Source organism: Pyricularia pennisetigena, chromosome 2 (genome assembly GCF_004337985.1).
Source record: "Pyricularia pennisetigena strain Br36 chromosome 2, whole genome shotgun sequence".
NCBI classification, from domain to species: Eukaryota; Fungi; Ascomycota; class Sordariomycetes; order Magnaporthales; family Pyriculariaceae; genus Pyricularia; species Pyricularia pennisetigena.
Window position 1 is genome coordinate 1634519 of NC_043741.1, and position 24535 is coordinate 1659053.

Here is a 24535-nt window from a genome sequence, read left to right on the forward strand (position 1 = left end):
TTGCTGCCCCTTTCTTTCATCATAGATTGATTGACTGGATTCAATGTCACCTCGACGGACGGGAGGATTCGCCTCGAAAAGACGGGCCTTGCACGGTGTATGCAGGAAAAGCAATGTCGAGGATGCGGTTTTGCTTGGGGTTGATTGATCGGTACGCCCTCCACGGTTCTCTGCCTATTGACCAGCAAAAACTACTGGTGAATCCCTCTTGGTCTGTGATGTCGCCATCTTCTTCCGGGTGATCGTTTGGGTGTCGCACGCATGTTAATCTTCCTTTTGTCACTATCTTTTTTTTTGAACCCTCCCTCTCTTGCACCTAGAATGAGGCACCTATTGTAAACAGCGCCTTCTTTACTCTGACGTTTGATTGTTTCTTCAAGCCACTCCGCCAAGTCAGGAAGCCAGCCAAAATTCCCCGCCTCTTTACGGTACTGGTTCTTTGCCCGCATCTGCTGTACCTGGTTGCCTCACCCTTGGTGGCCCCTCGTCTCTCGGTTGCCCCACCAATCCGATCCCTATGTGGACAAAACATCTGAGCCGCATCAACTTTTGGAGCCCGTATTGATCCATCGCGTCGCTGCAGACGCCCTCATTTTTGTCCGTGTGGATTTGCAGGAGGCGATGCTTTGCTGCCTAGAAACTCCTTGGTCCTTTCTTTAAGTGCATTTAAAAAGCTTGCCGTCTCTCGGAGCTTTGTTTTCTGGAACTAAGGCCAGTCCTAGTCTCTTCCAGGCTAGACTGGATAGTGACGACAAGGTCACTATTCAGATCTGAACCTGGATACCATCGCCTACCTAGGCCAAACCCTGCTCTTTGATTCAGAAGCCGTCAGCAACGAAACCTCAACGAGGGCCTCGCCGTTGCCTTTTGCGGTTGCATAGCCGCCTCCGATGGACTACGATGAAGACTCCCAACCCACGCAAGGTGTGTTTGTAATCGTCAGACCGGGCCGCTGCCTTGCCCTCCCGCCCATCTTTGCTCATGAAGCTAACCGCAGCGTCGACTGCCGCTGTAGCTACCCAAACATTGGTCGACCCGAGACGCTTAGGCAAGCAGAATTCGGGCTTTTCCGATGAGGAGATTGCCGACATCATATGCATTCTCTACCCCAAATCCGAAAATGCCCGCCGGGCAGTGGTCGCACTCGAACGAGACAAGTCGAAGCACCTGGTGTCTAGACCAACCGACAGCTCATCGAACGTAGACTACCTGTTCGATGACGATCCGGCTCAGTTCGGCCTCGCGACAGCCGTCTCAGGCAGCCACGTTATTGCCTTGAGGTTGTCGGCCACCACTAAAGACCCCGCGCAGGGCTTCACATTCGGCCGTCATCCTGGGCGATGCGATATATGCTTGACGCACGACCCGCACAAGCGCCTGAGCAACATTCATTTCCGCATCTTCCTCAACGAGTATGGCGTGCTTATGCTTGAGGATACGTCCACCAACGGTACCGTCGTAGACGAGGTTCTGCTTAAGAAGTCCAAACCCGAACGATGCGAAACCAAACGGACGCTAAGCAACGGTACTCAGATCAAGGTGCTTTTGCATAACAATGCCAATGACCTCGTTTTCCTCGTCCAAGTACCCAGGCGCGAAGGGCAGCACGAGGTTAATTTCAGGCGTAACATCTTGATCCACAAACAAAGAGTGCAGGCTCTGGCAGAGGAAGAAGCTGCAACAATGGTCCCTGGGCCAGCGGGAGGACCTGTGAGTTAAGTCCCTTTCTGTCACATACGGCGCGCCGTGTAGCGTTGGAGCCGAGAAATTTGCTGATGCAAAACTTCATTTGAACATAGCCCGTCTTGTTTCCGAGAGAGCCCTCGGGCACTGATAAAAGACCACGGCGGCATCTGCAGCACGATGCAACCATTGACTCGGATGAGAGGCTACCGCGGGAATGGACTGGCTCAGATCGATACAACCGCGTGGGTCAGATAGGCAAGGGCGCCTTCGCTACTGTGCACAAGGTCACGTCCAAGTACGATGGGAGGCCATATGCCGCAAAAGAGCTGGACAAGCGTCGCTTCATGAAAGACGGTGTACTGGATCAGAAAGTTGAGAATGAAATGAAAATCATGAGGAGCGTGACACATGTAAGTCAACCAAGTTTAGAGCTTTTGCCGGATGAAACTGTTGGTCGTCTCACCAGCAAGCGATGCCGTGCTAACTCGACTGCCATGTACAGCCGAACATAGTCCGCTACGTTGATCACCTGGAATGGGAAAATCGACTGCTAATTATCATCATGGAGTATATACCCCTGGGAGACCTTGGTGGCCATGTGCAACGGTACGGTCCACTCACCGAGCGCTTAGCGATAGCAACCGCGAAGCAGCTGTCGAGCGCCTTGGGCTACCTTCACAGCCACAACATAACACACCGAGACGTCAAGCCAGACAACATCCTGATACATTCGAGAGAAAACGACACCTTCACGGTCAAACTGACAGACTTTGGGCTGTCCAAAATGGTCGACAACGAGCAGACCTTTTTGCGGACTTTCTGCGGTACTCTCTTGTACTGCGCCCCTGAAGTGTATTCGGAGTATCTGGACTATGACGAATACGGAATACGGCGACCTCACCAGAGACGGCAGCATATTGGGCAACGATACGACCACGCAGTGGACTTGTATTCTCTGGGCGGTGTTCTGTACTACAGCCTGACAGGAAAGCCGCCGTTTCCCGCGGATAACGGTGCGGGTTACGCGGCTTTGCTCAATGCCATCATGACACAGCCTCTCAACATTGCACCATTAGAAGCCGTGCGCTTGTCGCATCAAGGCATCAATTGTTTGCAGTGGATGCTATGGCGGCGACCCGAGCAGAGGGCAACTGTGCAACAAGTGGAAAATCACGAGTGGCTTGGCGGCACCCTCATGGGGTTTTCTCAACATAGCGTTAACACATCGGAGGAGCTTGGGCAGAAGGCATCCCAACTCAGCCTGGTAGACAACCATCAGAGGTCGGACCCTCTTAGCGACGACGAGTTCATGGACGAGGACGACGAAGTGATGGAAATCGACAGGGGCTCGAGCCGAACGTGGTCGGAGAATGCTAGTGAAAACCGCACTTTTGGTCGACAAGCCCCTCGCTTGTTTGGGGAGGTCAGTGTCTCGGCTATTGGCTCGTCCGGTGTGATTCCAGAGAACAGGCTAAATCTCTCGCTCGGTCAAGCCATCAACATGGAGGATTCCGATGTGATTAGAGATAGTTTCTCGTCCGCCTTGACTGGAAACCATGTTGAGGATGGAGCTGAATCTCAAGCCGACGTAGCGGTGCAGACAGTGAACCAAGCGGCTTTGGAAGCAAAGACTGCTGTCGACTGTTTCGTGGCCGATAGCCAGGCGTCTGAAAACAGTGCAGATTATGATGCGTCCCGGGAAGACATCCAACCTGGCAGAACCGGGCACGATTTGGCTAGTAGCAAACGCCTACTGCCCTTTGATACGAGTGATGAAAACCCCGGGAAAGCGAAACCCTCGTTCAAGAGGATCAAATCAGACACTGCCTCGGACGAGGCGCTGATTGCATCGGTTCCCCCACTTGCATTCCTCGCCTCGGGAAGGCAAATCAACAACCCTGTCCCGAAGTCAACGTTTTGGGCGGCTAATGACAGAACAACGTGGCACCTCGACTACCCCGAGATGACGCAGTTGCAGCATGACGCCTTTGTGCATGCGTCAAAATCTAGAGGCGAGGACTTTGGCCCGGAAAGCTCCCTCTGGAAGCTGGCAATGGAGTTCTTTCCTCCTAGTTCAGGGAACAGTCCCGCCTCAGGTGCACGGAATATGGGTCCCGACGGGCTCGGTGGTCGACCGGATGAAGACTCGAGTCCGATAACAGAAAGTTCCCACTCAAAGGGCAACACCCGTGGCATATCCGGGCTGGTTGTTCCAGTCACTGACAAGCGGCTGGCGGCTACTTTTGAATCGGCCGCCGGATCTCTCGTGGAGAACATTTCTGTGCCTGTGGAGGAGACCTTCGTGTCGTTTGGCCGCGCCGATGAGAATACCAATGTCTATGGCTTCAAGAAGGAAGTCAAGGTGCCTAAGTACGCATTCAAGCTGATACTCTGGAGGCCTGGTTTCGATCCCTCGCGCAACTTCAGGCCATGGACCTGCGTTCGGGATGCCGACAAGGCGCATTTTTACATTGCGACAAAAGCCACTAACGGGATTCGTGTCAACGACTTTGTCATCCCGTCGCATGATCACCGGAACCCGACGACTGCATGCCGTCACTGGGCTCGTCTACACAACGGCGACACTGTCACTATCTGGGGTGACGACCAGCAGCAAGCCAAGCTCCGGTTCAGGTGCTTCCTTACTGCTTCGCAAGAGCCGCGTGCTCAAGATGATTGGCCGGCCGCCTTGGTTTCTGAGAGCGATGCCGCCAAGCTTGATGAGGCCTGCACCAAAGCCGAGCGTCGATATCCAAAATTCATGGAAATCGACCTTCTTCATTCAGCAGAGCGCCAGGACCAGCAGCGGCGGGAGCTCAACGTCGAGGCGGAACGTAAGAGATCAGAAATATTTTATCAGCACAGGGAGGAGGTTTTGAAAGCGTTTACCCAAGTCAGGAGGGAGACGACCCAATCTTCAGATTCATGGGGCTTGGCCCACGCGTAACACCCTTTGGCAGGTACTAGTCGCTGGGGCCTACGTTGGCACAAAGAGCCCGCGATAGTATAATCACACTTGATCTAAGCCGAGCATGAGAGTCTTACCGATGCCAAAGTAATGAGTCTAACGTGGGGTTCAGTATTGTCTCGATATCTTGAATGACTCGGTTTTTGTCTTGTCATCGAGAACATCAAAGAGAATGGCTGTACACGATTTTTAAGTCTCAACTCCGCAGATTCTTCACCCGTGATATTTAAGCCTATACTTGGCCCAACTTTTGTTTGATTTGGAACAACGTGCTATAGGTTGGACTTTTATCCTGATCATCTGTATCAGTGGGTTTTGTTAGGAGTTCATGCCAGGATGGCTGGAAGATGGAGTTATTGGCAGCACGATATACCTTTTGCAAATCATCTTTCAGCACGAGATGGCTTAATGTTTTGTATTTCTTTCCTGGACATAGCCCGACGGTGGATTTGGAACACGATTGTGGCTACTCTCAAAACCAACTCTAGACTAGTATTACCCAGCGGCATCATGCTCTGGACTGAAAGCATACATTGCCCCATCACCATCCGAGGTCGTGATCTGATCTACTCTATGCTTTTTTTTTTTTTTTTTTTTTTTTTTTTTTTTTTTTTTTTTTTTTTTGACTTTGACTTTGACGCATTGTCACTCCTAAATCTAGTTGGCTTTTTGATGCAGCACACGAGCAGATGGAACGGCTAACACGACCTTATCATTTTCTTCATTAGAAGCTATGTCGACTTCGTAAACAGTTTGGTAAGTCAAGAGAAGGAACAAAAATGATACAATATGTGAAAAAAAGGCAGATTGCATAGGTTTTGGTGATTATTTTATCAATAAACAGTATTAGGCTTTTTTTTTCTTTTCTTTTCTTTTCATATGCCGTTGGACGAAATTCACAGTCGGCAAGGGAAAGACAACATGTTCTCTCAAAAAAACATGAAAAAAAAGTGTTGGTTGGACAAGGCAAATACAACGATCGGCTGCAACAATGCAGAATCAGCAGTGACGGTCAAGCGGCAGGAGAGAAAAAAAGGAAGAAAAAAATAACAATGGAAATGACAGCGCAATAACGGCCAACAAATTTGAAGGTCAGATCAAAGCACCTTTCGATGGGCTGCGATGGGCAAAATAAAAACAAAGGGGCGTCACTCCATGGAAAAGTACACATCATCAGGGTGCAGAGGGGCATAGGCACAGTCGTTGTCCTCTTCGTCGAGCAGATTAGAGCCGCCCTCTTCATACTCTGCAAAACCATCCAGGCCCGCCTCTGTATCGCAGCCAGTCCAGGAGTCGGCTCCGTCTGGCTCTTGAAAGCACTGCTCTAGCTCCTGCTCTGACAGAGAGTGGCAGTAGAAGGGATCTGACTTGTCTCGGTAGTCGTCGGCTAGTGAGGAGAAATCGAAAGCCTTGCGTGTCGGGGGCGCTGAGGCCGGGGCTGGAGGCAGGGAAGAGTAGTTGTGTGGGCCGCTGGCGCGAAACTGAAAGGCCGAGGTAGATACCGGAGCCGGCGCGACGCGTCGAGGTCTGCTAACCGGGAGCGCATCTACCTCCGAGTGGTTCTCACCGGCTGGCTCTGATTCTTGACCACAGCGGGAGCCCGTGATGGAGGTCTCCCCTCCGCGGGGTTGAAGAGATGCAAAGGGGGATTGAGGCTGTAGAGGTATGGGATCGTGTTTAGTGGCCGCCAATTTCTCGGAAAAGTTCCTCATAGGACTGCCCCTGTCAGATACACTTCGAAAGCGTGGCACGGGTGTCGGTGAGGCCGACTCCTGTCGGGTAGACACGACCGACTCATCTCTGACCATACGAATGGTGACGGGGAAGAGCTTGGGCTTGTGAGAGCGAGCTGGGATAGCGAATGGGTCATCATCATCATCATCATCGTCGTCGTCATCCTCGTCCTCCTCGTCTTCATCTTCATTAACCTTTTCACTGTGTAGAATATCTTCACAAGGATCATTGCCTTCACGAACTCGACCCTCTCCAAGGATAGTGGGTGAGCTGTTGCTCGAGTTTCCATCAGCGACGGTGGCTTCGTGGTTCTCGATGTTGCCACGGCCTTTTTGGACCGTGCAATCTTGGCTGTACTCGCTGCCGTCTGCGTGTACTTGCGAAGACTGGCTGAACCACTCATCAAGTCGCTGATCAAACCGAACCTGCTTCGGCTCATTGCTCAGAGGAGAAGTCCTCAGTTCATCAGAGCGTTGAAGGCCAGACACGCCTGGAACGACTTCCGTTGCAGCTGCACCTGCATTATCGGCAGAGAAAAGCAGGGTCTGCGATCGTGGCTTCTCGCACCTCGGCGTCTCGTTGGCATACTCGAGGGAGGAGTCGATGACAGACTCGACGCTGGGTGGTCGGTAAGCTCGATTGTGGACGATCCGGAGACCACAGCCTGCCCTCACAGAGCGAGATCCAGGAAGAGTCTGTCTTGTAGGTGTAGTGAGCCTGGAAGTTGACTTCTGGCGACTTGCTACCAGACAGTTCTGCTCCGGGGAGCCACATAGGAGGTTACTGCCCTCGCGTCTAGTCGATTTTCTTGTTGGAGTGTCCGGCAGTCGTCCCACAAAGCCCTCTCGGAGAGATTGGTACTTGTTGAAGTGGCTCAAGTGGCTCGTAGATCCAATGCTTGACGACTCTGGCATCACAATCTCGGGATAAGCCGAGGATGGCGACGAGACCGAGTTATGTGCTGCATTCTCTGCGTGCGCGCGACGGCAATTTGCACAGTAGTTGGTGTCTGGATCCTGGTGATCCTTGATGGGGTTTTGCCTGTGAAATCGTTTGGATCTGACTCTGCCACAACCAAAGCAGAAGTAGTGCTTACTCAAAGGTCCCAGGAGGCGTCCATGGGCGTGGCTGGTGGCTTTAGAATTTGTGCTGGCCTCAGATTGCATGCTATCCGGCCGAGGTCCGGCTTCCGAGTCAAGCGATATCCTGCCAAATTCTCCGTTTCTGGTCGGGCGACTCTTGGTGTGATTTTTGTTGCTTACAGCAGTGTTGCTGTCACTGACGGCCGTGGAAGCAGCTCCAAGGCCTGAGGGCTGAGAGGAATCGACGCTGTACGTCGGTGAAACAAGAGGCGTTGCGGTGCTATCACCAGAGCTGGCGGCCGTGTAAATGACAACTTGTGGCACCTGGTGCTGAGGTACCTGGCCGCTAGAAGTGCCATTCTTGGACTGCCTTAGCTCCTTATCCCCAGTGGGCACCAGTGTGAGAGCAGCCGCTTGAGCAGCTTGAGAAGCTGTTACCGTCTGGACTCGTGAATTTGCCACTTGATTAGAGCTCATAAGCTGGGGCATGACGGCCGATGGTGAAAAAAACGGAACTTGACATGGATAGCTATGAGATACGTAGTACACATGGTATCCGTTCGTGGTGTCCTGGTCCGAAGGCCGGAGAATGACTGGAGTGGCTCCCATTCCTTCGGCAGCATGTTGAGCGGCGAAGGTATTGAGATGATGATGATACTGTGGCTGATTCTGTACAAATCCTGAAAAAGTGGTATGGGATATGTTTGGTACAGGATTTGAGTGCACGGGGGTACTGTTAGCTTGTTGGCCAAGGTCCTGGGCTGTCTCAGTTACGTTCCTGAATGCTCTGGGATGAGAGATCTCAGGCCCGGTGACCTTTTCTGAGCCTTGACCGGATATATACACGGAAGCTTGCGTGTCCACCAGAGTGCTGGGACCTTGGGTCTTCTTCTGATCTTCGTTATGTCCAGCGTGATGTCGGCTGTGCGATGCGCGCCTGCGGTCATCCTTCCTTTGGCGGTTTGAGCGACGAGACGGCAATATTCTCTGATCAGTATTGGATAAGGATTGGTTAGAGACGCTGGTTGTGCTGCTTGCCGTCGACTCATAGCCTTCAAGCTTTTGGTTCGACGATGCGCCCTGGCTAGGACTTTTGCCGTCCAATTTTGATGGCGACAGAGCTTTGTGGCGGACCAAAACCGGCGCGCTCCGGGTGGATTGAACCGACTCCTGCGAAGCTGGTGAAGAGTAGCCCCTTCTCGACATCTTCTTCCCGCCGCTCCAAGCCCGAGCAGCCTCGCGGGCGGCCTGGAATCGCGTCATACCGCTGCATGATGTCGAACGTAGTGACGCATGAGTGGCGCTGCTTTCTCGGGAACGCAGCTTCTCGCTCTTATCCTCTAGTAATACAGTCACCATGCGGCCGTCCTTGACCCTGCGAGTGATTCCAAGCTCAATCACACGAGATTTTCTGCCATACATGAGGAGTGTTCATCAGCATTCGGCATCAGCAGGGGCACGGGGAGGAGAGGCAGGAAACGTGTAATGGACCGCCAAGGTGAGCCAGATGTGACTTACAGATACTCGGACGATGCTTTTGGATTGCTCATTCTGAAAAATGGTACATTTGATCGACTGTCTTTGCTGTGAGAAACTGCAGTATGGGTGATGTCTGGCTAACAAGCACGATCCAATGTGGCAGCGAACTGGCCGTTTATGTAGCTGCAAAAGTACGAAGAAAATGTGATTCAACAAGCTCGTGTTATTGACGGCAACAGGAAGATAAAAGTTGATTATCGCGGGTAGCCAGATCCAGCTTGAAACAGTAGATAGAAACAAATTGACAGTGGACCACGAGCAAGGCTAGATGGTAGGTATAACTCCTCTCTCGCCCATCCAAGTAAAGACAAGAAGCCGTTGTGGGTGTGAGGGGGGAGAAGAGGGAAGGCGGGAAGGAAAGAACACAGTCAGGTCGTTTGTGCCCTGTTTGCTTCAAATCCCTTCCCCTCCTTTTTTGGTACTGGCTCACTCACAGCCGAGAATATCGAAAGTGAGGTCAGAGTGAATAACAAATGACACGAAAGATTTCCGTGTTCTTGATTTCATATTTGGCTTAGATGAACTGAGGTAAATATCTACGTTGTTTGTCCACGAGCCCTTCAGTGTGCATCTTCTCAACCCCGTCAAGAAGGATAAAGTAATTACCAGGATGTAGCAGAAAAGAGCTGCCATTTTGTTTGAGTGCAAAACACAATATATCAAGCGTGTCATTGCCATTGCTTCTTAGGCAGCCTCAATTTTATACATGTAGAGATTTTATAATTATACTGCTACAGCCCAGAAGCAGACCTTGCAGCAAGAGTTCGGACTGGTAGTGAAAATAAGCTGCATGAAGAAGTGTCCGAGTCCAGCTGACCAGATAGGTACCTACTTATGTTGCGAAAAAGGTTGCTAGTGTGGTGTTGAAAGGAACAATAAATGATGAACAGCCAAAGCAGCGCTATGCATTACATCTGCACTGTCGATCAAGGCGTCTGCGCTGCATTTCTTCCAGAGCCGTTTGGGGCTGTCTGACAGTCTGAGCCGGAAAGGGAAGGGAGCTTGGCATCCCTTTTTCTTCCCCCCTTCTACCACCGGTAGTTGATGAGCATCTTCATGAGAGGAGGGTGGGGACAGGGTCGTGCGTGCAGATTGAGAAAGACAAAGGTCCCGGGATCATGTCGATCTTTTAAGTGGGGCTCCGCTATCGAGACCCCCCACAAGCTCGCGGATGAAACAAACCAGTTCACTTCAACCGCGGGGCATGAACGGACAGGGTAGGTACTTTCAACCAAGGCGAACTGTGATGCCCACTATATTTTATGTAATGTTCAACTGATATCCGATGCCAAGATCATCGAGTTCGACGTTATATTTTCAAATGAAAAATCCCAAGTACATCTCCCAAGACTGAGCCAAAAAAAAAAAAAAAAAAAAAAAAAAAAGTGGACTGTATTCAAGATGCTCAAAAACTTGAGAGCCTTTGCCCATATTCACCCAATAACGGTTCTGCACAAGTACACCCATTCCCAAATACGCCAGGCAATGCCACCCGTACTCCTGTACCATTTATCCCTCATGACTCTGCCGTTACGGAGAGAGAGACAGCTAGACTATCAAGGAAAGAAAGAAACCAATATTATATAAAAAAATAAATTATCAAAGCTTTATTGACTAGAATTCCTCAGCTCCAGCAAGCCCGAAGCTGCACCACCCGTCAGGTTATCCTCGTCGTCGGGCCGCATCCTCGCAGCCGCCGGCAATATTGACCTCGACGGAGGCGACAGCCGCAAGCCACCAGCGACGGCCAGGGGACGTGCCGATGCCCTCCAAGATGACGCCAGGGCCGCCGCGCCCCCATACTCGTCCTCGGAATCGTCACTGCAGTCTGCAGTCGGCGGCCTCCGCGGCGCGTGGTGCAGGGGCTCGTATATCCTACGACCAGCTGTAGTGGTGTTTATGGACGATGGCGGCAGCGACGACGCGAGAAACCTCGGCTCGGCATCCGTATTGGACGCCGACGTCATTGGCCTTTCGCTCTGCGATACCGGCCGCATCTGCAGCTGTTCGAGCGGAACGTCGGCTTGGCCCGTCTTGAGCTTATAGGCCGCCAGCCTGAGCCTGAGTCTCAGGGTCTCAGCAGTCTGAAGGTCGGATCTGGTCAGCAACCATGCCCCTGTACACCGCGATGGTCAAAGGAGGTGGCTGCACAAAGAGGCTAGCCACAGTAGGGTTGATTATATACATACCTGTCTGGTAAGCTCTGCGCGGCTGGGGATGCGACTTGACGCTGCCGCCGCAACGGATCTCAAAATGTTTGGGCCATCTGTGTCTGGTTCTGTTACGGTTGTTGCCAAAGTTGTGTCGTGGGCCGAAGTATCAAAGACGGAGGACGCCGCAGGTGACGCGGCTGCTTGCTGGCTGTCGGACTCGTCAGGGACCTGTTGTTGCTGCTGAAGTTGCTGTGCGGCCTGCATAAACTTGTCAGTACGAGCAATCGGCAGAGAGCCATGATGCAAAAACCCAAGGAGAAGAAAAAGAAAAGAAAAAACTTACAGCCGGGAAGTTCTCCTCATCAGCTGTAGTCGAGTCCAAACATGTCCTCTTGAGCTGCTCATTCTCGGTCGTCGCATTTCCAGCCATAGCAGCAAATCTACGTTTCCTGGTCTCCTCAGAGAGTAGAGAAGATTCTGGCTTGGCACCTGGGGCAGCGGTCTTGAGCATGTTTTTCCTCTTGGGGGAAGAGACGTTAACATCAAGATCGCCGAGGACGCGCCTCTTGGATGGTGAAGAGGGGGCCTGTTGTTGTGCTGTGCTCATCTTGACGCGTGCCGAGAATCACGGACAAAAGAACGCCCCAATTATTCAAAGCAAAAAGGTTTCCGGCGTGCAATTGACAAGCCCAATTGAACAGAGAGGAGCGGTTGTTTTGATGTGTGTTGGCGTGCTGAGGGCGGCAGTGTCGAAAACGGCGCGCGTCTATGTTGTATGCCGGCGGGCGGGGAAGTAACGTAAATGAATGGCCGTGACGCGATTCAAAGCTGCTTTTGGAGCTGACTACCAAACCATTGAGAGCTCTCAAATTATAAAATAAACAAGAAAATCCAGAAAAGCTCAGAGTTCCTGATATCGAGCAGGAGAGGTTTTGATTTGTAGCTAAGAGGAATGATGCGTTGTTGAACGTTGGATGCTTTTGTTACAAACTCTCGGGGGCACGTCTTGGGTATTTGATGTACCGCAAACCACCTCTGCGCTAGGTCCAGGTATTTACAGCGGCCGTGTGGGGTCGCCCGCCCCAAGTCGCGTCGTGACCCCTGTCCAAAATCGACACCAAAAACCCCTGTCCGCCGCGCTCAGAAGAGAGAGAGAGACACCTAAAAGACGTGCTACTTTGTCGGCAGGCAAATAAGTGAAGTGGCGCGCCTCACAAACTAACCTACGGGTAACGCTCCGGACAGACCTAGCCACCAATGCGATTTGAACTTTTTTTTTTTTTTTCAGTCGAAACAGCTGCAGTTCTTGCATGAGTTTCCGCTCAATTCCTACTTTGAATTATATGGAATAATAGAAAAAAAAGTAAACACATAGAAGTTGAAACGAATCACTTCTCATAGCATGTATCGATTAAATGACCCGCGGCCGTTGTGGGGACGTGGGTGTGCAGTGACCAGCATAACCACGAAAATAGTCCAAGTCTAGTCAGCTTTCTACGACACGTCCAGCCTACAATCGATCCAGACGATCAAGCGCGGTACCACCCACTATCGCCTCGCCTTTTATTTTGTTTTATTTTCTTTGCTTTCCTTTAGCATATTTACCTGTCCCTCTTAACTCGAGTTGTTTTCTTCTTTTCCCTCGAAAAACACAATACTACCAGTTTGTAGCAAGTTGATCCTCGTCATGAACAAAGTTTCATATTTCCAAAGTAAACAAACACCAGAATAGTTGCATGGTACATTCTCCGCGTGTTTGAACAAAACAACCAAGCATTCAATTCACGAAGTGACAAGGAATCAGCGATATAGAAAGAGCAACAGTATGAATAATAAACTAAAAAAAGACAACTTGTCCTTTTAGCCGGCCGATCTTTGCGACCATGGTATCTAGCAGAGGAAAGAAAACAAGCAAATACATAAACAAGAATTTTGAGGAAAATAAGAAAGAGAAACAAAAACAAAAAACAAAAACGGTGATGCACCCATCATAAGAGGGAAACAGNNAAAAGCCAATCCCTACATACACCCGTGCGGAAAACCGCACCCTCATGTATTTTCCTGCTTTCATCGTGGTTAAGACATGTAACGGTCGTATGTATCAACAAAGCCGTCATCACCTTTCGCCTCAACGCTGCCGTATGAAACCGTCTAGCAGTCACTAGAACCCTATCCCTAGTCTCGATACCCCCCCTCAGCAAAATCAATGTTTTTCAAAGAGGAAAAATGCCAAGTGCCCAAAAGAAGAGTGCTTCTCCCTTACACAAAACGCCTATGCTAGAAGAGCAAAGAAAAAGATGAACCAAGATGCCCGCCCAAGTGGTCATGCGAGTATGGATGAGAAAACCGTAAAACAAGATATTGGCGATCAAAGCATGCTGGGTGCCAGCCCTAAAAGCCCCTTCAGCAGCGTTCAAGGCGGCGTGGTTCGGAAACTGTTGGGACGAACAGTCTCCATCAATTTACATTAGTTCGCTTCCAAGATGTAGTTGGATCCATCAAACGAGAAGGGCTTGTCGAAGTCGGTCGTCACGTCGTTCCAATCTATGAAACTCGTCGAAGTGTCCATGACTTCCGTGTTGTCCACAGAGAAGTTGTTCAGATTTACTAAGAAATCGTCGTCTAGCGCAGCCCACGCCATATCAATCTCGATGTTCGCATTGTCGGGGATGTCACTGTTGGGCTCAGAGGTGCTGCCATCCTTCGAGTCGGGAGTGTCGTTTGGCGTATGTGTTCTATATAGGCTCGGATCCGAGATCACTCCGTCTGCCGTAGCGCTAAAGTTGGGGACGCCTGCGAATATCTCATTAGGAATAACGGTTCCTGCGAACAGGTTCTCCTCTGCAGACGGCGCGGGCTGAGACAAAACCATGTCTTGAGCGGTGCTGCTGGCTGGGGTAGCGCCTGGCTGGGTGTTACCCATCATTCCCTGCCCTGGTTTCGCGGCATGGGGCCCGGATACACCGCTAACCTGTCGGTTCATCGGAACTGCTCCCGGCGTCGGCGTGGCCACAGAGCCGTCCTTGGATTGCGTCAGTTGCATTGCAACTGATTGCTGAGGCTGTGACTGATATGCTGGGGTCGCTGCTGATAATTTCTTCTGTTGATCCGCAGCCTCAGCAAATGCGAAACTCTCATTCAAGTACTTGAACGGGTCTTGACTCGGCTTAACATGCTCTTCCTGAACATGCAAATTGCGGGCTTCTTCCGAGGGGAAGCCAGTGGCGGCGGCATCGCAACCAGGTTCGGTGCACAATATCAGAGGTCTAGGAGGCTGTTTTGGTGCTTCGGCTACATTCTCGCGGCGAGCCTCCGGAGATGGAGGCTTGGTCTGAGGTGGAGAGCCATGTGCAGACTGCAGCGCAGGGGAAGAGACTTGTGCCGAGTTGGGCTTCTTCCGCTTCGGGGGAGGTGGGTTGAGGGTGTCCACTGTAACAGCAGGCTTGCCAAGGTATGCCGGCACAGCAGTGTTCTTTGGCAGAGACCCGAACCCAGGATACTGTGGCTGCTGGGCCGCGGGGCCAGAAGGACCCTGTGCGGCCTTGTTGGTCGGCTTTGCCTGCGCCTTGTTGGCCTCAAAGTTCTCTTCCGATGCGGCCTGGGGCCGTGGCGCCTGTGGCTTGTTGGGTTGTTGAGCTGCCGAACCTCGTGCATTGGCGACGGCGCCGTTGAAGAGCGCATTCATCTCACGGGTCATGACTTCAACCAAAGCTAGAGCTTGTTCGATATCGTTTAGCCTGACTGACAGCTGCTGCTTCAATTGGCTGGCATTATTGCCGTCTTCAAACTGGTGCATTACAAGATGTCGCTACATCCCAAGGTTAGTTAGTAAGCTGGCATACAAGACGGGTAAAAAAAGGGGGGGTTGTGACTTACGTAGCGGATGAACAGGCGCGCACGCTGTTCGTCGCCGTGGACATTGTACCACTGAGGGAAACCCTTCATAGCTTTCTGAAGCTGGGCAAACAGGAATGGTATCTTCTGTCGAAGCTGGGCGACTTCAGCCGCCGGAATGTCCATATCACGCTGCACAACTTGTGCCACCTCGTGTCCAATTTCGGTTGCCATTTTCTGTATGCGCTCCCGAACCTCTGGGGGAACGCTTAAAAGGACCTGGCGATTTCTGAGTGCGGCCTCGTATTTAGCCCTGTTCTCGGGCGAAAGCTTGGACAACTGTTCTTGCGTCAGTTGCTGCGATGGTGGCCGAGCGGGGCCAGAGGTAGCTGGCCTCTGCGGATTCTGGGCTTGAGTCTGCGGTACCTGCTGCTTCGGTTGCGGCGGTTGAGGTGGTTGCGGTTGCCTCGCCGGTGGCGCCGTGGGCCCAGTGACATCGATCACATCGTCCGGGCTAGAACGTTTGAGGTTCCGTCGCTGTGCTGCGTTCTGTGGCGCCCGCCCCTGAGACTGAGTGCGGTTCATCATGGTGGGTGTCGGTGCAGTCATGGCAGGTGATTGCTTTTCGTTAGTGGGTGGTGCTGCTGCCCCTGGAGGCGCAGGAGGTGGTTTCTGCGCAGGGTTCTGATTGAGCTCGTGAGGAGGTTGAGCCAATGGCTGACCAACGTGAACTTGAGGAGGCTGCGGCATGTTCGATTGGGGCTGTTGCGCCTGCCTTTGCTGTTGTTGATTTCGCTGTTGTTGCTGCCTCATTAGATAGTTTTTAGTTTTGATTTGTCGCCCAAGGTCAAACAGCTGCTCGTCAGTAAAGCCAGCACATCTCGGTTGTTTCCGTAACGTCTCGATATCTTGCGGAGATGGTTGTATGACATGCTGAGGCAAGCTCCGAGCTAGCTCTAGCAGCATCTGCTGCTGGTTGTTTGGCGGCGCGGCATTGCCCTGGGGTTGTGGCCCCGGCTGTGGCATTCCCATGCCCTGACCTGCATTCTGGGGCTGCTGGGGTGGCCGTGCCGCCATTTGCTGCTGATGTTGCAATGCTTGTTGGTTCGCCTGGAGCGGCTGCTGTCCCTGCTGCATTCTTTTGTTCATCTCGGCCTTGAACTGCATTATTTGCATCTGCTTTACCGTAGGCTCGTACTGCTGCATGAGCTGGTTGTGCTGCAGCCAATCTTTGAGAGCCTTGTAGTTTTTAATCTCCACAGGGATGGTCAAGTTAGGCATCGCCCTGGTGATCTGAGGAGGCAACTCCATGTTGTCCATATACTCAACGACTTGCGCGTGGCTCATCTTGCCGAGCTGCGGTGGCATCGGAGGACCTGGCATGCCCAACGCCGGGTTCGGACCGGGGTTTCGATTTTCCATCGTCGGGTTGTTCAGCTGCCCTGGCTGAGGTCCTACCATGTTAGTGGAGCCAGATTCAATCCACTTCGCTGTCAGCTTGTTGAGCTGCTCGGGAGCCAAGCCTTGAATCTGTGCCCTCTGCTCCGGAGTCATCCTCTGAAGTAGCAACATGACCTGAGGGTTCATGTGGACGTTGTTCACGTTGCCGCCCATGGAGATGGGAGTTCGTGACATGAAACGAGGGTCAAGTTGGGGCACCCCATTCGGCGCCGCTGGAACGTTCATCTGACCCATCGAAACGGGAGGGTTCGCCATAGGAGTGTTCAGTGTTCCCATAGCGGGGCTCTGGGATGTCATCGGAGGCCCGCCGGGACCGCCGCCCGGCTGACCCGGAAGCCCCGCCTGCTTGCCAGCTTGTGCCAAAGCCTGCGCTCTGAGCTGAGCCTGTAGGTGAGGATTTGCTTGCTGCATACCGAACGGCTGTTGCGGTCGTTGTGGCTGGTTGGGTGTCTGCTGAAGATTCGACATGCCTTGGCCCTGCATATTAGGGCCCTGCTGAGGATTTGCGTGTCGGTTCTGGGACGAATTTGCAGGGACAACTGTTTGGCCAGCCTCTTGAGCCATGAATGCGTTCTTCTGCTCGCTCATCATGCTTTCCATGTTGAAAGGGCTCATATGGTTACCAACACCTTGGGGCCCAGCTTGAGCGAGACCATTCACCCCACCAGGCCTCTGCGGCTGCAAATTAACCATGCCCTGGTTGGGCATCCCAGACAGGCCCTGTTGTGCCATCATCTTGTTCCTCCTGAACTGGTTGATCGCCTGATTTTGGAACCAATGTAGTACGGGATCGATTCCTTTACTTCGAAAATCGTTTTGTTGTTGGGGTGTCATTTTCGCCGCCATTTGCAGTCGGATTTGCTGCTTCGTGTGCTCGGGAGCCTGTGCATAGTTCTGCTTTGCGACTTCCAAAATTTTCTGCTTGTCTGCCATGGTCATGCCGTTGTCCTGCACACCGGCTCCCATGGGCATGTTGGCTTGATTTGCTATGCCTCCCATGCCACCCATCCCCATTTGCATCGGCGGGGATGATTGCTGAGGAATCGGCGAGGCCTGCATTTGATGCTGCAAATGTTGGAAGGGGAGCTGTGAGTTGGGCCCCATCCCGCCGTTCATCTGTGCCTGTGCCGCAGCGTGGGCCGCGTTCTGCATCATCCTCTGCTGTTGCTGCTGTTTCTGATGCTGTTGCTGCTGGTGCATGAAGGCAGCTTGCTGGTTGACATTGTTCTGCATGTGATGTTGACCCTGCAACCGTTTGTTCTGCAATTCGGCCATTTTGGATTGTATGAGTTGTTCATATGCGTTCTGCAACGGTAAGCACGTGTTAGTAGCAGAATTGATTTCCACATTCTCACTCAGCCATTCCCAATAAAATATATTAGAGTTTGAATTAAGGGTTTCTTACGCGATCTGGTGCCTCTACCAAGGCTCTCCTTTCGCAAGTCAACCCGAGTTCAATACACTTTGCTGTGTGCATATCGGTCGGCATGGCCATTCTAAACTGGGTCACTCTGCTCGGGGGAGAATTGTGTTAGTATAATGATCCCAAATTTTGAATGACGAATGGAAGCATGGATTTCCCATAGCTCTGTGATCCACGTCTGGCTTACAGTTGGCATGTTTTCCCCAGACGCTCCTGTATAGATAGTCCAGACTGCCAGCCTGTTACTATTGGAGGTTGCTCTGCAAGATGCTTGAAAACAATCTGGGTGATTTGGCTTGGATGCAAAGGTGGACGCTGCTGTGGCTGCATCATGCCTGCCATTTGAGGCATATTGCCAGCCATGGCGTCGGTTTGCCTCGCCGAGCAGGGCCCGGGGCTAGTACAAGGGGCTCGTCGCGAGTGTCTAAAATGACTTTCGGAAGCCTGACCGCGAGGGTTCCGGTTGGCGCCGAGACGCCGGGCTCAGGATTCGTACAGCAGGTGGAACGGAGCAGGATTGTTTCGTCGATTTAATTGTCTGGCGACCCTGGTCAACGAGACGAGAGGCCGTCGACGTGTACTGCGTGAGCTAGCGATGATCGTGGGCCATGTGTAAAAGCAGCAGCTGCTTCACAGGGTATGGTCGAATGTTTTCTGCGAAAATCTGGGCCCGCAAGTCCCGCGAAAATCCAGGCGAGACGGCGGTGAGAATAACCCGCGAATTCCGTGGTTCGCGCGCTTTTTCTTTTTTCTTTTTAAGAACTCGAGAAGAGCAGAAAGATACTAGAGTCGGATCTATCACGCCGCGGCTCGAGTCGTTGGCAAAGCGGTCGGGAATCGGGTGTCGTGTTATGATGTTTCCAGGCTCTCGTCCCGCAGATCTTCTCGAGGCGCGAGAGGACGGGAGGTAATCTGCGGAAATTTTGAGGAGCTCCAGACGTCTGGAGAAGCTAAGGCAGGTGATGGGTAGCAGGTTATTCCAATTGCTTGTCGGGTGAGAAAGGAATGGACCAAGGCCGGTGGGGGCAAGGGGAACGAGCAATGTTAGAGTTTGGATCCGCGAGGTTGACCAGAGGATTTAGGGCCCAACCACCACGCAAGCCAAGAAGAAATCGATGAAGAGCTGGGAGTAGGGAAGATGGCGATTGTTCCCTGTTGAATAAGGAAAGGACGCGTCAAGACGATCGGCGCATGCACGTCTGCGTAATATGGTATTTCGGTATGCGTTTGGGAGGTGAAGTCGATATATGGTCGTCGTCCAAGTCGACAATGCGAGGCGTGATGCAGACGGGAGAGGTGATGAGGCAGACAGAAGAGAAGAAAACCGCGTGGGACGGGGGTGACTGGGGAGGCGCCCCCAGCAGGGAAGCAATGGCACCAAGAGACCAGGCAGGGCAGGGGACGAAGAGGCAGTGGGGTGGGGATGGTGTGAGTGGGGCCCGATACCTCGAGACGAAGTACTGTACTTTGGGCAGAGCAGCTTCCCAAGTACCGGGAATTCAGCCAATTAACGAATTGATTTCGTCGCCCAGGTCGTACCTAGCTCGCGAAGTGCCTACAGGCTGGTGTGCCTTGGTGGTCGCCATCATTTTCAACCTTGAGGCGATCCTGTTTCGCGACAACAGAGGTGGGTTTTGAACTTTTCGACAATTGCTCTCATTTGTTACGAACAAAGTTATCCGTGTTTTTTTTTCTTTGTTTACCCATGATATCTCATCCTTTGTAAATTTCCTCTACCTCAGGGGCTTCTCTTCTTTTGGTGTTTTTGATATTTCTTTTTTTTTTTTTCCCCTTCGAACAGCCTCCGGCTCTGCACGTTTTTGGACCAAGCATGTGGATAAGGTGCTCAAAACTGACCCATGGATAGCAGTACCAAGCACAGACACTGGAGACCCGCCGCAATATTCACCAGTCAAACATGAATGGCCTCTAGAAAGTATCTAGGGCTAGCTAGTGGTACGTAGCACTATGTTGAAAAGACTGCCAGTTCCCTTCAAATGCATGATGACCTATCCATAAACTTTTTAATCGAACCACTTCGATACAATCTGGTTTATTCACTGTATTTGCAACCGTATGCCAGTTGGGCGGAGGCTTGATGTGTTAATAAGCGGTGGGCGTGGAAACCCTTGCAACGTCGGCAAACTACGGTCTACAAAGGATAACGTACCTACCTCCTACACCCGGTTTGTTAATGCATGCATTGACTACCTTGCATGTACGACTAACTGGCGTGGTTTGGAGAGCATTTACAAAGACCATGGTTGCGACCAGCAGGGTTTTTTCCATATTGTTTTGTTTGGAATCCTCGCGATTTCTTTCAAGAAAACCTTTACAGTGTGTTCTTTGCGATCTTCACATTCCGTCTGAACCACACAGCCCGCGGGGCCGTTGTGGACGCGCCTGATGCTTGGTCTACTCCGTAGCTCCAGTTAGTTCTTCTGATGGGTTTATAACAGGTGTCGGGTAGCTCGCCAGACTAGCACCTTGGCGGGCGGGCGCGGGTACGGAAGTGGACCAATTCACTGGATCCCGGGTGGAAGCCCACGAATGAGGATGAGAGTGGCTCATACAAATGAGAGACGTGGGAAAGTAGCTCGATCAAGGCTTGCAAGGTTCGTAAGGTTAGCGTAAAGATTAAGCAGCAAAACTTTTCTACGATCAAAGGTAGCTAAAGAGGTTTGCAAAGCACGGCTTGATCGGATAGCATACTGCAGCGATATCGAGAGAGGACTCGACAATCTCGGGAGTGTCAGAGTACATAGAAGCTGGGCCTGCTGAAAGTATCGGTAAATCTTAGGTACGTTACCCTTGTACCTGGAGCGAAGTAGGTTGTTTCTGCAATGGCATCCAATCCAAGTATGCAGGTATCCCGAAACAAGGGTGGGCAGACGGGCTGCTGGGATTGTTCAGCCAGACAGAATACAATGTAACCTAGAAAGGAAGAGGCGCTGGAAAGCTCCGCCCACGGCCTCAGCGTTCCTTTTCTCTGTAATTGAACTTTGACCCCAACTTAGGATTTTGGGCTGTTGATCTTTTTGTTTCCCCTTCCTTTGACGGTTACAAAATCAGGCAAGAGTGACAATCCAAATTGTTTGGGGGGTTGTTTTTATTTATTTATCTTTCCTCCCTGTAGTACTACTATACGGACGCTCTCCATTATAAACCCCACAAGCGCAAGGACCCCCCCAACCAGCCACTTCACACTTGAATTTGCCATGGCTTACCGTAGTCTAATTCCCAAGCACAGATGCATGCGTTGGCCGATGTTGGGCAGAAAGTTGGGCCCTTTTTTTTTTTTCTTCTCTCGCCCTCTCTCTCTTTTTTTGGCTGCGAGCGCGTGGGCGGGACGTTTCGTCCACTCTTTCGACAATGGCCGCCGCGTTTGCGGCACGCCTGCCTATGTACCGTACCTACAACACCTCGGTGTGTGTGTGTGGGGGAGGTTTAGAAGTACATCAACAACATACCCATGCAAACATGAAAGTGTGCCACACCAGATCTTTTTCGGACCCGGCCAAGCTCTATGGCGCTGGCCCCATCATCTAAAAGGCAGCAGCACCTTGATTGAGAGGCGCGAACCTTGCTGAGATTGAGGCTACGCCGCCCGTCTGTCACAACTCTAGCCTAACTACTCATGGCAGATTATCTCTGCTGGGACGGACGAAAGAAAATAAAATAAAACAAAGTCTACCACACCCGAACTGTTCCTAGGTCGCCCAAGAACATTCGTGCGTCAAATGGTAGAGAAAAGGAGCGAGGGACAGCACAGGTTGTCTGTCGCTCGAGTCAGCCTTGTACTCTGATGACCTATCTCTATTTCACTTTTCAAATTAGATGGTAGGCATACCCAGTCGGGGACTCGGAATTACCGCAGTTTATGGTAAATATTTGGCCAAGGATTATTTTATTTTATTTTTGTTGCTGTTTTATTTATTTATTTGCTTATTTGTTCCATCAACTTTTGCGTTGACACCAACCAGGAAATAAAGTAAAAATGGTATACAATATGGCAGTTATTGCGTGCTTTTGGTTATAATCCCTTGCGTCGCGTGAGAAGATAGGTACGGCCCGTGACAGTGCCGCCGTTGCAAACAATCCTGTCGTCCATGCGCCCAACCACATCTTATTGAGTCGCTGCGCCGGTGCATATGACTTCCTTAGGCCATATAGATGACGGTGGCGCGTGTGTCACAAAGCTGCTGGACGGTGCCAATTATCTGTTGGTGTACGAAACGTTCCTAGTTCTAGTTCAATGGCGGTTTCGGGTGTTACAGGAGCATTTTATGTTTTGGGCTTCCCAAGTGGTAAAATTCTTAGTTAGCAGAAAAAATTCTCCTTTTGACCATTCAATCACATCCCAACAATATTATAATAAACCCCCCGGGGGCGCATTGCGAGAGCGCTTGCTATTATTGCAGTAATTCCTGTGGTTCTATACGCTTTAAGGTATTCCACCAGACGTTTAATGCTTCCCGTTTCTTGCTGCGTCCCCGTTGGCCTGAAACATTGTACCGATCAAACGGTGCATAAGCAGTCGTTGTTGGGACCAAGTCTGTCCAACTTCAATAATCGGTCAAAATGTCCCTCTCAAGGAGGTTCCGATAAATCTCGATCCGTGCCGTGTTTTCATTATCTAGCCTTAAGTACCAAGGCACAGAAAAAGATTTGGCGAATTTGGGCTTGGGGGGCTTGTGCGTGGTGACTGGAAAGAACGGCATGGATGTTTAAACGGAGGGTTTATATTTTGTCAGAAAAGCCATGAATTCTCCAGAATGTAGAGGCATGAAGAGCCAAAGGCATGCATATATGCCAATATTGGATTCCCATTTTTATCTGTGGAGCTATACAAAATGCAACAATTTCTTGCAGGATATCATCTGTGATATATCTCAGTACCGTCTCGAGATCGAACATTACGTACAGTAGCAAGTTCTTCCATTTCTCGATAACCTGCAGCTGTTTGAAGGTCTACTATCTACACCATTCACTAAGGTCACAGGAGGCGGATGATGGCACGAGCTAAGTAGTGCCAAGGGTGCGACCGTCGGCTTTGCGAGGGGGACCTGGCCTAAACGACACGGTGGGCAGGGGTGGGCGGCCCAGGCGACCAAGGCACATTGCAACAATCAGGCTCGCATGCACGCCGGGGAGCAGTTTTGTCAAGTCACACGATGGAACTGTAAAAAAAAAGACCAACGCCACCAATTGAGTTGATGGACTGGGCCATACTCGCACAACAGCAACAACACCACCAAGGCAAGGCAGGGGAAAGGCGCCTCCTGCGCATATCACCAAAGGCATGTAGAGCTTCTACCTAATTATCCATTTACACATAATACAGTGGATTACTTTGACCTGACTGTAGCGCTCTTATCGATTTTTCTTCCAGGATGGATGGACTCAAGCAGCACTTTGGTGATTTATTTCTTTTGGTTTGCAAGGGGAGCGAGGGACCCTCAAAACCCTCTCTGTGGCCCCCCGGCTCAAGACCCCTTGAATGGTGTGGGTCATGGTTGGGTTGGAGAGAATAATCGGAGGTACCAGTACAAACAGCTCCGTACCTTCTTGCAAGTCAACAACGCGCAGGCGCCCGGTCAGTGTCGACAGGGCGAGGCTTGGTGTGGGGCCTAGGCGAGATCCTCATGATTGGCCACGACAATAGCAGACTTGCAGGGTAGATGGGCACAAGGATTTCATTCCATTCTACTGTATGGCTGCTAAATGCCGCCAGCCGCCCTGCATCTTCGTCAGACTCAAAGTAGGCAGGTACCTGAAGTTTACTTTGTGGTGGGTGTACAACCGAAGTTTTGGCATCGACTGCAGGTGTCATTCATGAGTTGGCTATCGGAGGTTTTTTTTTCCTCCCGTCCCCAAGTTGACGGGCGAAGGAGCGGTGTGGAAGCAGTAGGAAGTGAACAGTGTTAAAGAAACAAATGGCGGGCTTGTGCGATAGGAATTCGGTATATCATTCCCTTTCCTGTTGCATGGCTGCTTAAAAGAGCAAAGAAGATCGTCGACGGCTTGACGGGCAGCAGGTTTGTTGTACTGGGCACGTCGCAAAGTCTATTTTTTTTTTGGGGGGGGGGCGTGTTGGTGTGGGTAGTACTTCATAGGTAGGTTACGTAGGTAGGAACGTGGTAGTTGTTGTGGCCCGCCTTTTGAATGTGAGTTGGCTTGATTTATCAAGGCCATCGTTCGTTTTGCTTAATTTTCTGTCTGTCTTCATTTCTTTCTTTCTTTCCTTCTATTTTATGCTTAAAAGGCCTATGTACCTCTTTCGACGCCAGAATACTTATTCTTCTTGTTGGCAAGTTGTTTTGGAAAGCCGGGGGGTTAACGCCTGCATGGATTGCTATTGACAGAAACCAAGAGCCTGATTCGCTGCCCTACGTGCCTAGTAAGTAGTCTAGGTAGACACGGAGTTATGGTTAGTGAGTGTTGGTTGCTACCCAGCATGATCGACGCAAGATCCATGACCATTCATTCTTCCTTCGTTCCTTGCTCCGGTGTCATTGTTCCTTTCTTCGGGGGGGCTTTTTTCTCCAGTCCTTTGGGTACAAAGACAAAAGAAAAAAAGCAAGTCATCATTCTCATTGTGTTCTTCGTATCATAACTCAATTTTCTTCTTTGACTTGGCACAACCTCGCAAATC

The 24535-nt window shown here is 51.2% G+C and overlaps 5 protein-coding genes across 5 annotated transcripts; 2 read left to right on the plus strand and 3 right to left on the minus strand.

The window, feature by feature from the left end:
* Window positions 1–890: 890 nt before the first annotated feature.
* Window positions 891–4633, plus strand: PpBr36_00428 (uncharacterized protein; the record flags this gene model as incomplete). Its single annotated transcript, XM_029887621.1, has 4 exons — window positions 891–924; window positions 998–1710; window positions 1800–2096; window positions 2189–4633. 4 exons carry the CDS (start codon window positions 891–893, stop codon window positions 4631–4633), a joined length of 3489 nt encoding a protein of 1162 aa, XP_029751297.1.
* Window positions 4634–5802: 1169 nt separating this feature from the next.
* PpBr36_00429 (uncharacterized protein) lies at window positions 5803–9020 on the minus strand (the record flags this gene model as incomplete). Its single annotated transcript, XM_029887622.1, has 2 exons — window positions 5803–8881; window positions 8989–9020. The coding sequence occupies 2 exons, from the start codon at window positions 9018–9020 to the stop codon at window positions 5803–5805; spliced, it is 3111 nt and encodes a 1036-aa protein (XP_029751298.1).
* Window positions 9021–10616: 1596 nt separating this feature from the next.
* Window positions 10617–11769, minus strand: PpBr36_00430 (uncharacterized protein; the record flags this gene model as incomplete). The annotated part of the gene is made up of 3 exons (XM_029887623.1): window positions 10617–11093; window positions 11199–11420; window positions 11506–11769. 3 exons carry the CDS (start codon window positions 11767–11769, stop codon window positions 10617–10619), a joined length of 963 nt encoding a protein of 320 aa, XP_029752399.1.
* A 1860-nt stretch (window positions 11770–13629) lies between these two features.
* On the minus strand, window positions 13630–18243 carry PpBr36_00431 (uncharacterized protein; the record flags this gene model as incomplete). Its single annotated transcript, XM_029887624.1, has 4 exons — window positions 13630–14970; window positions 15039–17762; window positions 17863–17968; window positions 18068–18243. 4 exons carry the CDS (start codon window positions 18241–18243, stop codon window positions 13630–13632), a joined length of 4347 nt encoding a protein of 1448 aa, XP_029752398.1.
* Window positions 18244–22555: 4312 nt separating this feature from the next.
* PpBr36_00432 (uncharacterized protein) lies at window positions 22556–23092 on the plus strand (the record flags this gene model as incomplete). Its single annotated transcript, XM_029887625.1, has 2 exons — window position 22556; window positions 22911–23092. Coding segments are annotated over 2 exons (183 nt in total).
* Between the last annotated feature and the right edge of the window lie 1443 nt (window positions 23093–24535).